The 14,055-nt window shown below is 33.6% G+C and overlaps 1 protein-coding gene across 2 annotated transcripts; it reads left to right on the forward strand.

Annotated features, from left to right (window-relative positions):
- The first annotated feature begins 424 nt into the window (after positions 1-424).
- Positions 425-5,174, forward strand: LOC112288009 (indole-3-glycerol phosphate synthase, chloroplastic). 2 transcript variants are annotated; one of them, XM_024531746.3, is made up of 10 exons: positions 484-1,030; positions 1,586-1,715; positions 1,831-2,112; positions 2,370-2,546; positions 2,822-2,941; positions 3,160-3,324; positions 3,632-3,710; positions 4,054-4,136; positions 4,397-4,465; positions 4,806-5,174. In XM_024531746.3, exons 3-10 carry the CDS (start codon positions 1,894-1,896, stop codon positions 4,905-4,907), a joined length of 1,014 nt encoding a protein of 337 aa, XP_024387514.1. In that variant the 5' UTR covers positions 484-1,030; positions 1,586-1,715; positions 1,831-1,893; the 3' UTR covers positions 4,908-5,174. The 2 variants fall into 2 exon arrangements, with proteins under 2 accessions (XP_024387513.1, XP_024387514.1); XM_024531745.3 differs by lacking the exon at positions 1,586-1,715 and having other exon boundaries at positions 425-1,030.
- Positions 5,175-14,055: the final 8,881 nt, after the last annotated feature.

Below are 14,055 nucleotides of genomic sequence, written 5' to 3' on the forward strand. Positions count from 1 at the left end.
AGTGAAAGGCATGCACAAAGGCTGACATGCACCAAGCTTGAAGAGAGAGAGAGAGAGAGAAGGGGTACTAACTAACTAACTATGGTTGAATGGAATGCACCAAGCCTGAAGAGAGAGAGAAGGGGTACTAACTTAACTAACTAACTATGGTTGAATGGAATGCACCAAGCCTGAAGAGAGAGAGAAGGGGTACTAACTTAACTAACTAACTATGGTTGAATGGAAGGAAGGGAAGGCTTCCTCTTCCTCTCCACAACAATCTGGTCACACCACACCATAACATTCCTCCACCTCCAGGGCTGGCTGGCTTTAGTCAGGGTGGTGGTTGGCTCCAACACACCATGGAAAAGGAAGTCTAGTCTAGTCATGCCCTCTGCATCTGCAGTTTTGGATGACCAGGTGCGCGATGCGTTGCGTTTGCACCGCCTTGACCTATTATTATGATCCTTGCCCCTGGCTTGCGTCCATTGTTGTCCCGCCCTTGCTGACTGTTTGTTAGTTTGCCTTGTTTATGTTTGCTGACTGAGGGATAGGGCAGCTCCATCATCTTGTGTCCACTGACTTGGAATTGCCCTGCCCTGAGCAGCCCAGCCCAGCCCCGGCAGTTGGCCTCTCTTCCTCCCTCTCCATTCCCCCTCCATCCCTTCCGTCCCATTCCTCCTCATTCACACAACCTCATCCCCTTCTCTCCTCCTGCGCCCTATTCCTATTCCCATTTCCATTTGTGCTCTTCTGCGGCATTGGCACGCGCGTCTCCCTAGATTCTTCCTTCTTTCTGCTTCCGTAGGTTGAATTGGATTGTCTGGAGATGGCTATGTCTCTGGGGTTTTCACTGTCCACCTCTATCGCCCTCAGTACTCCGACTTCTCTTCAAGCTACATCTTCAAAGCCCTCCTATGTCACCACTCCCTCCTGTGCACACATTGCTGGATTCTCCAGCAGCTTTCAGGGATTGAGATTGGCTTCGAATTCGAATAGGAAAGCAAGCATGAACGCTGCAGCACCGTCTGTCTCTTGCGCAGCTTCCAATGTAAGCATTTATCGAGTTGCGTAACTATCTGTGTTGTGTCAGGTTATGTTGTCCATTGTAGCGTTTATTTGTTCGTGCACTTTCTGACTGATAGGATGCTAGAGGCGTGGGAATGCAAATTAGGTGTAGATTAGTAGCGGCAGTTTAGGAGCGCTTGCATCTTCCCAATGCCCCATGGATACGTTAGCCTCTTCTGGTCTTTTGTGTAGGTCCTTGATGAAACACTGCCATCTCTTGTGTTTAGGAAGCAAACAGTAGAGGATTACTGTGTGCTGACGAGAAAGCCGCCAATCGTTCCTAGCGAGATATTAAGGAATAATTAAAAATGTCACGGGAAGAAGGATCAAAAGTGGCGGCGTGTAATCGGAAGATTCGTTAGTCTTTAAAATTTAAGCCCTACTGAGTCTGGAAAATGCTGTAGCCTGTACTGTGATTGGAGGCTTTTATTTGTTGAGCTTGATAGGGCAAGAACGATGAAATTGTGTTAGATGTCTTTAAATTCGTTCTAGTCTAGAGAGCGACGCACTCTGTGTAACTCTAAGTGCGGCCTTGTAGGCATTGAGAAATACGTTGCTCTACGCAAGTCGAATTTGGAGCTTTGGTTTTCTACTGGAAAACTTTCAATTTTGGTTTAACCACTCTTAGCCGTAAACTGAGAACCTTCGCCGCACCGTTCTAATTTTGGGTATTTCAATCACACTTTCTTTTTTTCATTTTTTCTTTTTTGTCGCAAGATAGATATGATTTTTGATCTTCTCTTTTCTTTTTTTTCTTTTCTTTTCAAATTTTTTGGTTCATAGAATGATAACACCGACGCCACAAAGTCCGAGCCGGTGATTTTGGAGTTCCAGCCCTCGAGCAACATGCCAGTGATGCCGCCAGAATGGAAGGAGAGAGAAGAGAAAAGAAAAGCTGAGGAGGCAATGCGAAACACTCAGGGTATTACCATCAGGCGCCGACCCGCAACAGGCCCGCCTATTCACAACGTCGGTCCTTTCCAATTCAAGATTCAGAGCGAAGGCAACACCCCTCGCAACATCTTGGAGGAAATCGTCTGGCACAAGGATGTGGAAGTTGCTCAGGTATCATACCAATTCCTTTCGTGTATTGATTGTTTGGGCTATCTGAGGAAGCGCGCATGTGGTAATGCCATTGACATGATCTGACATTTTATGTGTTGTTGTTGGCTGTTTACTTCTGTTTTATGAAGAAGTCTTTACTTAATTTGAAACACTGTTGCTTCATCGTGACTTCTGCTCGGTGAGGTTTTCCCCGCTTGCTGAATTTGTGTACACCATGCCAAGCATATCTTGAGATCTTGAGATGTTCGCTTTTGCAGATGAAGGAGAAGACCCCGCTTGGAGCTTTGTCGAAGTTAATGGCAGGAGTAGGGCCTACAAGGGACTTTGTGGGAGCGCTTAGAGCGAGGGCGGCAGAGACTGGGTACCCAGCATTGATTGCTGAAGTGAAGAAAGCGTCACCAAGTCGCGGTGTTATCCAGCCTAACTTTGATCCAGTAATCCTCTGCCTTGTGGAAGTCGTTTCCTGGAATACAGTTATTAAAAGTTTGCACGCGCATTATCGATGTAAGATTGGGAATGCAGTAATATATGGAACTAGGAAGGAGTCTCGCATTGGAGTGACACTGACTTTGTTGTTGAATCGTTTCATGAGTGAAAAGTCTTTGTCTGCAGTTCGTTTCGTGGTGTTTCTTACTCTGAGTAAAGATGGCCTTTTTGGCCACATCATGCCTTGTGAAGGGATTTTCTGATCTTGCCGTACTCTATGCAGGTACGAATTGCGCAAGGGTATGAAAAGGGTGGAGCTACTTGTTTGAGTGTATTGACGGATTCCAAATATTTCCAAGGAGGATTTGAGAACTTGAGACTAATCAGGAATGCTGGGGTCCAAGTACGTTAGTCCCGAAATCCAGTTGACCCCTCGTAGAATGGCGCTTAAAATAATATTCTGTACATGGGGGTTGTTTTAGCTGTTCTCTGTTTGATCGCAATTTTAATCTGCCTTAACTTCATTGTGTATGCCTTGCTTGGTTGAGGGGCGGTCGTATCAACTTTTGGAACTTATGTTCTTCTGTTGACACTGATAAGTTCTTTTGTTGGAATTTCTAGTGCCCGCTTTTGTGCAAAGAATTCATCATTGATGCGTGGCAAATCTACAAGGCCCGTGTTAGCGGTGCAGATGCTGTCCTCTTAATAGCAGCAGTGCTGCCTGATCAGGATCTTGCTTACATGACCAAAATCGCGAAGGCCCTGGGCATGGCTGCTCTCATCGAGGTTTTTATGCCCTACTAATTATGTTATTTAGAGATGAATTTGTATGGTCAAGAATCTTTGAATCTTAACTTGTAAATATGTAGTTTTAGAGAGAACGATGGACTATGAGGGATGTTCAATGCTACTATGAAGCTTGTAATTACTAACAACAATCGTTCAAGCCAGTGGTACTTATAAAGTTGTGAAGTGGAGGTGTTGCAGCTCATGTTTAAATTGTTTCAGTATTAGTAGCTTGGGCATGTGGTGTGGTATTTTGGTGAGGACATATGCTCATGCTTGAGTAACAATTGTTGTGACTGAGTTTCAGGTACACAGTGAGCGCGAGATGAAACGTGTTTTGGGTTTGCCTAATGTGGAGCTTATTGGCATCAATAATCGCAGTTTGGGTATTTTTCCTACGTCCCACCTGTTGCATTCATATTGTCTAATGAATCAACCTGGTCTTCTGTATGCTATTCCTATAAGAGTGCTGCTTGCGTCACATGCTTGATTTAAACGTAGCGTTGTATCATCATCTGGCTGCTGTGTACATGGTGTATATGATGTTTTCTGATGGGCTGTTCAATTATGTTTTCGAAGCGTGAGTTTTGCACCTACTATATTGTCATGATGACTCGCTGGTGAAGATGGCTATAGGAAGATAGTTGCAGGTGACTTCAGGAGTTGTGTATATAGCAGTAAATCGTAAAGTTTGTCGATTGTGTCTAAAGAGTGGTTTGTGTTCTGCAGAAACTTTTAAGGTGGACATCAATAATACAGTAGAGCTCTTGAAAGGAGATATTGGAACTCAGATTCGTGAAAGAAATATCATTGTAAGGCTCCATTGACAGTTCCTTGATCGCTGTGTTGGAAATTGTTTGCAATGCTGAAAGTAGTGTGTGGTATGTACCAACTTCATTCTCAAAAAGAAAAGAAACACAGCAGTTGTAACTACTTAAGCACTCTCAATCTTTTGCTTGTATGTAAATGCCAGCATATGCTAATTCAATGTAGCATGTCCTGAAATTTTATTTTATTTTCAGAAAACTTCTGTTCCTTTTAGTTTTTGGGAATTGCGATTTGTGATATCCAGGTAGTTGGAGAATCAGGATTGTTTACACCAGAGGATATTGCTTTGGTTCGTAACGCAGGCGTTGGTGCGGTATGCTTCATAGTTGCATTTCTTAATGTCAATGACCATTCTGATTTACTGTCGAGTAATTTAACCATTTGTCTTCCTGTTTATCTTTTATCCACAAATGAATTCTGTTCCCAGAATATTACGGAGTGCTCTGTATGAATGCTCTGTATGAAATCTGTTCACAATATTATGTTGTCTAGGTATTTAGCGTCACTACACAGGAGTAGGATAGGTGTTCAGTGATTAGATTCTAGATGAATGGATGCAAGGTGATTGCGTGAGTAATCGCTTTTATCGAAACAGTGTGAGCAACACTAAATAGACTTATGGTTAGTATTCTGACTGGATTTTGGGGACGCAGGTTCTTGTGGGGGAGTCTTTGGTGAAGCAAGACGATCCTGGTGCAGGCATTGCTAAGCTGTTTGGGGAGGACATATCCAGGAAACAGACTTCTGTGGCTTAGTCCGAACTAAACCTTACTGTGAGTAGAACATAAGTAGAATGATTTAGGTTCCTGAATTTTTGTCTTTGCTGAGATCAGTCCTGCAAAAACTGGGACATGTTATCTTCTATTTAGTTATTTTATTTTTTTACCATGTGGTCTTGCAACCAAGAGTTGTTAATGAGGTGAGTAGCACTTTTTGGTGAAAACTCAAGCCAAGACGCTCTGTTCGTGCTTTGTACTTGTACATTTGTTTTTGATATAATCGAACTCTTTCCAATGATACAATCCTAGGTGAGCAACATATCAGTTGAATCATTCACTCGATCTTCTCTTGTAGGTTAACTGGTACTTGAAACTACCCGCGGCAATTTTTTCTCGATTCTATTAACTTGAAAGTTCGCATGACTCTTGCATTGCGAACCAAGATTTTAAGCTCACTTCTTGTAGGTAAAAACATTTCAGATATATATATATATATATATATATATATACACGAGCATGGGAGGCCCGCAAGGAAATTTCTGATTTAGTCACTAATGGTAGATACAAAAAGAGTGGCATTACGAGGCAGACTAGGCCCTGAATGATGCGCCTTGTCTACAACTAGCGGAAACCAGTGCAGTTAGGCACTGAAAAGCTGGAGGCCTTTCTGCAGGTTATGCAGGGCTTTCTGCTGGTTAACGATCTTTTTGGTTTCGGCAAATGAGAAGGTTTCTTTGTCTCTTTGTCTTATACCTACGCTTCCATATTACATACATACAATCGAGAATTAGAAGCACATGTCAGGACAAAACGTCACACAATCCACGAACCGTCTAATTTTACCTGATTGACGATGTCTTTCTCATGGCTGTGAAGCTCATCAGGGGCATGGCGCGTCTCGGTGCGTATTGTTTTCATCGGGAATGCCTAATTCCGCGGCTTTTTCAGCACACAAACTGAATGAAGAAAGTGATGAAGTTCTAGTGCAACGCACGAAACGGTCTTTTAAGATTATTATTTTTTTGCAAGAATTAGCACACAAATTAGCACACAAATTAGCACACAAATTTAAGGATCAGATTTACCACTTGAGTTACCAATAAAATTTCTTGTTTCTTCTCAATCAAAGTCTCAAAAACATTCTGCTCAAGCATATTGTTTGTTCCAACATCATTGCATCAATGCCCAGATATGGATTTTGCTCCTGTAATACAATTTAAAAGTAAAACTTTAATTAAAAAGTAAGATAATCCTCACTTGAACTCCAAACTGAAGGAGCTACCAAAGATTTTCAAACATACGAAAAATGAAAGCAGAAAGTAATTAGCTTTCAAAAGAATGCCGGATGATTATCCTGTTTACTTATTTGTTCAACTAAATTGATATGATCAAAAAATGTCTATATCTTTACCTTTACTTGCTGAGCTTTAACAACAGTTAATGTATTAATTGGCTGCATGCCACCATTCCCTGCCAGAGCCATTGGAACCATATTCAGTGCATCTGCAAATGCTTGTATAGATAAAGACAACAACATAATGTAATTTCAGGGACTTGCAAATAATTATGTGGAACAACAAACTATCAAATAAATGTGCAAAATAGTTTCAATGACATGGACATGGACATATAGAGTAAAATCCATTGAAAGAGATAACTATGACCCATATCAATGAGGAAAGAACTATACTTGCTCAACACCAGATATCTTGTTAGGAGCAGCCTCCATAGTTAAAGAACATGAAATTTCAGCAGCACCACTGCCATATACAATTGCCTTGTTCCAAGTCTAGTTACAAATCACATACAAAGCATCATAGAAGCTCCATTTGGTTTCTCTGACCATCATCTTGTTCCCCATTCAGCAACCCTCAAGTTCAAGTTTTACACACAGAGCAGTCAATTTATTTTAAATGTGACTAGACCTTGATATCTTATTTATAACCATTTTTTGAAGGATGTGACAATTGCAATATCATATCCATTGTTGTGTAGAGCAGTCAATTTATTTTAAATGTGACTAGACCTTGATATCTTATTTATAACCATTTTTTGAAGGATGTGACAATTGCAATATCATATCCATTGTTGTATAGTAACATGGCAATAAGGTGAGAGAAAAAAAAATGTTATAAAAGAGTTAAATAGAAAGATATAATAGAAAAAACAAGGATAATTAATAAGAAGGTAGTAAAAACTTTAGTCTTAATGCTATTTTTTTATAGACTTTTTATAAACTTCTATTTACTTTGCAGGGGCATAAATGAACCAAATCAAAGTAAATAAGATAAGTAATTGATATAGGCATGTTTATAAAAATATTCAAAATAGCTTTTAGCAAAAATTACTTCAAAATATAAAGAATTGATACCCAAAGAGAACCAATTATGAATCAAGATTGAAATCATACCTTGAAATATTAAACTATGCACCTATGGCATCACTAGGATTCTTTGGTTGATTAGAGAGTAGGATTTGGGAGTAAACTTGTGAAAGAGTTCTAAAAGTTGATTTCATGTGATTTAAAGGTATATTGAGGTTTTAAGAGCTTTTTAAAGTAAAAGGTGTATATAGTACATTTAGATTTTAAGAAATAAATAGAGGCTTATAAATTTGATGATTTTGTGAGTATTGTAGTATATTTGTAAGTGAAAACATGTGAGTTTGTTACTATGCTTATTATTAATGTACAAGAAAATTTTTATATCAATTGAATAGTTAGATTGGACATTATCAAAGTTTTTGTGGATTATGGTCTCAGATAATTGAAATTTAGGATCAATAAATATTTTTGCAATCTTGTAATATTTATTGCTTTGATTGAAATAAAAATTGGTGAAATTAATTAAGACATAAATATGTACTTATTAATTAAAATTTGAATTAATTAAATAATCTAGCAAGGAAAAATCTTTGTTAAAAGATCAATATTCAAGTTAGATGTTGGTGACCAACATCTAAAAGGTTTTGGAATCTTTTCTTTTAATTGGTAAATTTTATTCTTTTCAAATTTTGTGTGATTGTAAATTGCTTATAGAATAAAATCCAAGTAAAATTTTAGTCAAAATAAATGGTTTAATTAATATTTATTGAGGTTTCAAAATAATTATTATAATTGAATAAGATTTAGATAAGATTTGATTAGGATTGATTTAGGATTTTATTATGGTTTTATCTAGGAATTAATTAGGATTTAGGATTTGATTAAAGATAGATTAAGATTGATTTAAGGCTTTATTAGGATTTTATTAGAATTTAGTCTAGGATTTAATTAAGATATAGAATTTTTTTAGATCTAAGTTAAAGTTGGTTTATGACTTCATTAAGATTTGGTTAGGATTTCAATAGGATTTCAATAGGATTTCAATAGAATTTATTAAGATTTGATTTAGGATTTGTTTGGAATTTCCTAAAAATTTATTTAAAATTGATGTAGGATTTTATTAGGATTTTTTGGAGTAACATTAAGATTTAATTAGAATTTAATTAGAATTTTTATTTTAAAGTTTTTTTAAAGATTTTTTTAAATATTTGTCTTAAATCAAGTAAATTTTTATTAAGGTGTCTTATATGGAGCTTATCCAATTGTAAAGACTATAATTAGAGATATAAGAAATAAAAAAAAATTCTTTGTGCAAAACTTAGCTACATATCTAGTAATATTTGGTTAATCCTATATTATAGCTGCTAAAATGGAGACTAGAGTCTTGGATGATGGTTTATATTATGGCAAGATTTGTAGTTGGAATTGAAGAAAAGCTATGCAATTTATTACTAGGGAATCTATCCATAAGATGTACAAAAAAAAAATTAAAAGGGATATCTTTGGAGTCAAAAAAATAACTTTGTGGATTTTTAAAAAGCACCTTGTAGAATAGAGATACTTAGATGCAAATAAATCATGTATAAATTTTAACATAGATAATATGAGTTTTTAATTTTTTAACTTGATTAATAATAGATTTGTGAATACTCAAAAGATTAAAGATTTAGATTCTATAAATATAAGAAGAATAAAGAAACCAAAAAAAAAAACTTAAAAAGAGTAGATTTAATTTCAATTGATGAAGCTACAGTTGGAATAATAGAAGAAGTAGGTTTAGAGGATGATTTGATAAAAAAAATTGAAGAATTTAGCTATAAGCATAGATGGAGATGCAATAATAGAAATACACTTAAGAAGGACATATGAGGAGTTAAAAGAGATAGTGGAAAATAGTGGATTTGCTACAAGTTATGGATTGAAACATGAAGCCAGAGTTCAAACTAAATATAAAATTGTAGTAAGAAAGATAAAACTTATAGCTATCCAATTACCAATTGATACTATAGAATATATCAAGCAAATAGTTAAAGAACCAAATTTGAAAAAGAAGTACAAAATTAGATATTAATTTATTTAAAAATCATTATTTAAATTGAAGATTGGAGGGATAATTTTTCAACATCAATAGAAGAAAATATATTTTAAAAAATGATTATTGAATATGGTATGGTATTTGCCTTAACTCCTTATAAGATTGAATGTATGAATCTTAGTATTATAGTATCTATAGTAATCTTTACAGTGTCACATATTCCATTGAATTTAATGCTTGTACTTGTAATTAGAACTTTTCTTCTAAAATTAATAGAATTATTAAAAAAAATTAGTGAAGATGGATATTTTAGAACCTTTAATTGCTTCTTATTCTAATAGATGATTCAAAATAACTAAGAAACGAAGAATATTAAGATTTATTTAGGATATGCAATCAACAAATAAAGTGACTATTTAAAATATGGAGTTAAGTTTTGTAATAGATGAAGGGGCAGAGCAATTTACAGGTCATGCCATTTATTCTAATAAAAACTTGTATTTTGGATATGATCAATTTCAATTGGCTAAAGAGAATAGAGATTTAACCATTATGAAGACTCTTTTAGGTTTAATGAGGATGTGTACCTTACCTTAAGGTATAACCAATTCAATTGCTTATATGCAAAATACTATGAACCAAATATTAAAAGAATTTATTCCTAAAAAAATCATTCTATTTTTGAATGACATACATATAAAAAAATATGAAAGAAAACAAGAATAAGACTATGGAAGTTGAAAGTTGCAAAAACTTTATTAAGATGCATATTAAAGATTCAGTTAATATATTATAGAAATTATAATTAGTTAATTTGACATTATCTTTGAAAAAATCAAACTATAGAATTAACGAGATTCTAGTGGTGGAACTTATATGTGGCAGATATGACAGGAAACCAAATCTTGATGAAGTTGATGCTATATCTAAAATAAAGGCTTGTAAAAGTATTATAAAAGCCAAAAGGTTTTTAAAGATATGTATATTCTATTACATTTAGGTGCCTCACTTTGCCTATATCTTAGAGCCACTATATAAGTTATTAAAGAAGGATAAGAGATTTGTTTGAAAAGAAGAACAAGAGATAGTTATGGAAAATCTAAAAAATATGTTGAATTTACCATTTATTCTTAGATAAGTAGATTATCAATATGGAAGATCAGTTTTATAGAATTTTTAGGATTACAACCCTTGATGGTGTAAATCATAGTCTAATTCCTTGAATTAGATTAACTAGGACTAAAGTGATAAGAGTTAGAAAATTAGAATAGCAACTTAGTTAGTTTAATAATTTAGAGGTTGTTAGTCATTACTATAAGGGTTGACTAAAAGCCTATGAATGCATCTATGATCATTCACATGATTTAGGAGTTGGAATTATAATTCTCTAAAATATTTAGGAAAGTTAGCAATGATAATTTTGGATTTTCCTCCAAATTCGACAAATTTAAGCAGCATGGTCGTTCTTCTACTTAATGGGAGTCTTTTTAATGCAATGGTGGCTTCAGATTTACCTCGTGGAGTGAAGAAAACAAGATCAGCAACCTCTCCTTCAAATTACAAGAAAAGCAATGAAATTCTCATTTTGAAGAATTTCACAAAAATTGCCAAGATCCTTGTTAGTAAAAACTTCCATGAAAATTATAATTAAGCATGGATTGAGGCATGTGAGTAGTCGATCTTAGCTTAAAAAGGTATTTTAAACACAATAGTGAAGTTAGATTTACAAAAAAAAATGCTTTCTCGACCACTTACAAGAGCCATTAGCCTTGGTAACGAGATTGGCTCTTGGATGAATGAAGGCCTTAGATCTAGATTAGGGGTCTTAAAAATCAAGGGTGGAGATGTAGCCACCCTTCTACGAGCCTCCACTCAATTGTATAAGAGAGGCTTGGTTTTCTAAGCCCTCTCTTTCTCCTCTTTTGGATGAAGGGCGGAGCCATGCCAAAATTTGGCCATAACCCTAATCTTAATTTTATTTAGATTTTAATTCTCATTGTAAACCTTGTGATTGTGTATGTATGGATTTTGCATTGTGAAGGATGGTCATTAAGTTTTAAAATATGTTTCATTGAGGTAGATATCTCCTCGGCCTTTCAAATACCCCAAGGGTTTCAAGGGCATCGGATTTTCTTCAATCAGTCACTCAATTTATGTTTTTTCAATGTGAGATTCTGAATTGTTTTAGTTTTTGTTGTTATCTTTCCAACAAGATAAGATTTGCTTGATTTGGAGTAAGAAGGAATTTTTGGTGAATTTCTGAGTTTGAGGGAGTCGACTGCCTTTGCAGTTTGAATCAATCGAGTTTGGAAGGGCATTTCTTAGTGCTTAGTGATTGGATTTATTTGAAATTTTGGAAGCATCAAGCTTTATAAGCTGAGCTCTAGAAGGCACAAATTTTGTTGAATTTGAAGACAGTCTGAATTTTTAGTGAATTTCTAAGTGAAGAGGATTGGTCACCATGGCAGTTTGGATCACTCAACTTCAAAGGAGGAATTCTCACGACTGGATCATTAGATTGCAACAAGGATTGTTGGATCAAAAGCGCCTTTAAGTCAACCTTGCAACAAGTTAAGAAACATTCAAATTGAAGCCGATTACAAATTTTGGCGAATTTTGGAGTAGAAGGGAGTGGATGCCTTCAATCCTTACGTATTGTCAAGGTACCTTCGCTATTACCTCTCACTTTATTTTTACTATCGTCTTCACAGTGACTTGTAAGCTCCACATTTCACTTTTTAGCTAATAAATTTTAAATTTTAACTTTTAACCTTTAATATTCTCACTTTAACTTTAATTTTTATTTTTATTTTTAATTTTTCACTTAATCTTTAATTTTAACTTTTAATTTACTTTTTTTTACTTAACCTTTTAATTTTAAATTTTAACTTAACCTTTTAACTTTAAATTTTAACTTAAATTTTTAATCTTAATTTTTAATTGTAATTTTTTTACTTAACTTTTAACTTAGCTTTTAATTCAAACTTAAGTTTTTATTCTTATGGTCAATTAATAGTAATAACTTAGTTAATTATTTTTATTATGTTTGCATAGTAAATTTTATTTAACATATTAATTTAATATTGGTAACCATTGCTTGGAAGGCCTAAAACTAATTGAATTTTTAATATAAAGATTTAAATTAATCTAACAATTACACAATTGGAAGCTCTCCAATTCCACCTCTTGGACTTGTTGTGTGGCATAAGTTTCATCAAGTGGTGAAATTTGGCCTCACACATGGCTATACTAAGATGAATTGCCTATATAAAAATATTGAACTATATTTTTGTATACATTACTGATAAAGAGAACTTGATAGTAGTTATATTGTCTAGAGCTAAGTATAACTTTAAAGAAGAGATGATGGCATATGAATGAGATGAAAATCATTTAGAAAAGAGTTGTGGAAAATCATTTACTATTGGTGGAAGGGATTTTAATAATGAAGTTCAAAATTTCTATGAAGGTTTGTATAAAGGTAAATGAAATGATATTAGAATTTATTTAAATAAAATAAAATAAAAAAAAAACAAGAAAGATGGATAGATAAAATCTTCAAAGATATTAGATACCAATTCTATGATTATCTGCTTAAAGTTGGATTTTTATAGAAGGCCAAAAAGAGGTGACAAAATTCCATTGAAGGTAGTAAGAGACCTTAAAACTAAATTTAAAGTTTAAAAGAGTATCATAGTACACTTTGAATAAGACAAAGGGGAGTTTGGGCCACATATACCAAGATCAAGGAAAGATGTTGGTAAAAGAGTTATGAAGGAAAATTTCACCTTTCAACCCAAATTACAAGATAACTTCAATTAAGAATTTCTTGTAATTGGTGGTATGAAGTAGAATTAGTAAGAACAAGAACAAAAAAAGTACAATACAAAACAAGTGAAACAAGTGGAATCAAGCAATTATATACTACAAAACTAGTAATAATTTCTTTATTAGATTTTTAATTAATTTAAAGTAAAAGTAAAAAGTTAAAAAATATATTTTTAGATATATAATTTTTTAATCTTTTCAATGATACAAAAAACATGTAAATCCAAATTATTATGAGTAAGTTATAATAAATTAAAGATAAAAGACAGATAATAGAAAAATTAAGTAAATAATTTTTACTTCAAGAGTAACTTGCTTTAAGAAATTAAGAATTCGAGCCTCACCAAGGCTCATGAGTAGTATATATGGATCTATAAGAGAGGCCATGAGGCCTTAGTCTTATCCTTCTAACTACCTTCAAGATGCTACAATCTATATGAGACTTGTGCACATCTCTTCTTATAAAGACTACATTAACTGCTGGTCTTCTTATTTCCTATTAGTAAGAAAAATATTTTTACAAATAATGAATTCATTATGGTATTTAAAAATATCTAATTAGCCTAAGAACCTTAGGTGTCATTCAAATATTGTTTCATTTCTTCATAATGGCTCCCAAAGTGGCAAAACTCATTTTTACCAAAGTCTTAAAAGTTGCTCTAAAAATTCCTAATTTTTTGAAAATAAATTTTAAATATATTATAAATAAATTTATAATATTTTTATAATATTAATATTAATTTTAAGCTATATTTTTAATCTTGATAATTTTTTATAGTAATAAAATAAATTTTAATCTACTACAAATTCTACTTTTTATATAACTAATTAAAAAAAATATGAGGTTCTTTTTCATGCTTTTTCTAACTATTAATTAATTTTTATGGTTTTTTAATATATAATTTATATAGATAGAATAAAAATATAAATATTGATGTTAATAAATAATCCTTAATACTCAATAATAAGTAAAAATATTAAATCAACTAATATAATTG

Source organism: Physcomitrium patens, chromosome 10 (genome assembly GCF_059467195.1).
Source record: "Physcomitrium patens ecotype Gransden chromosome 10, ASM5946719v1, whole genome shotgun sequence".
Taxonomy (NCBI): domain Eukaryota; kingdom Viridiplantae; phylum Streptophyta; class Bryopsida; order Funariales; family Funariaceae; genus Physcomitrium; species Physcomitrium patens.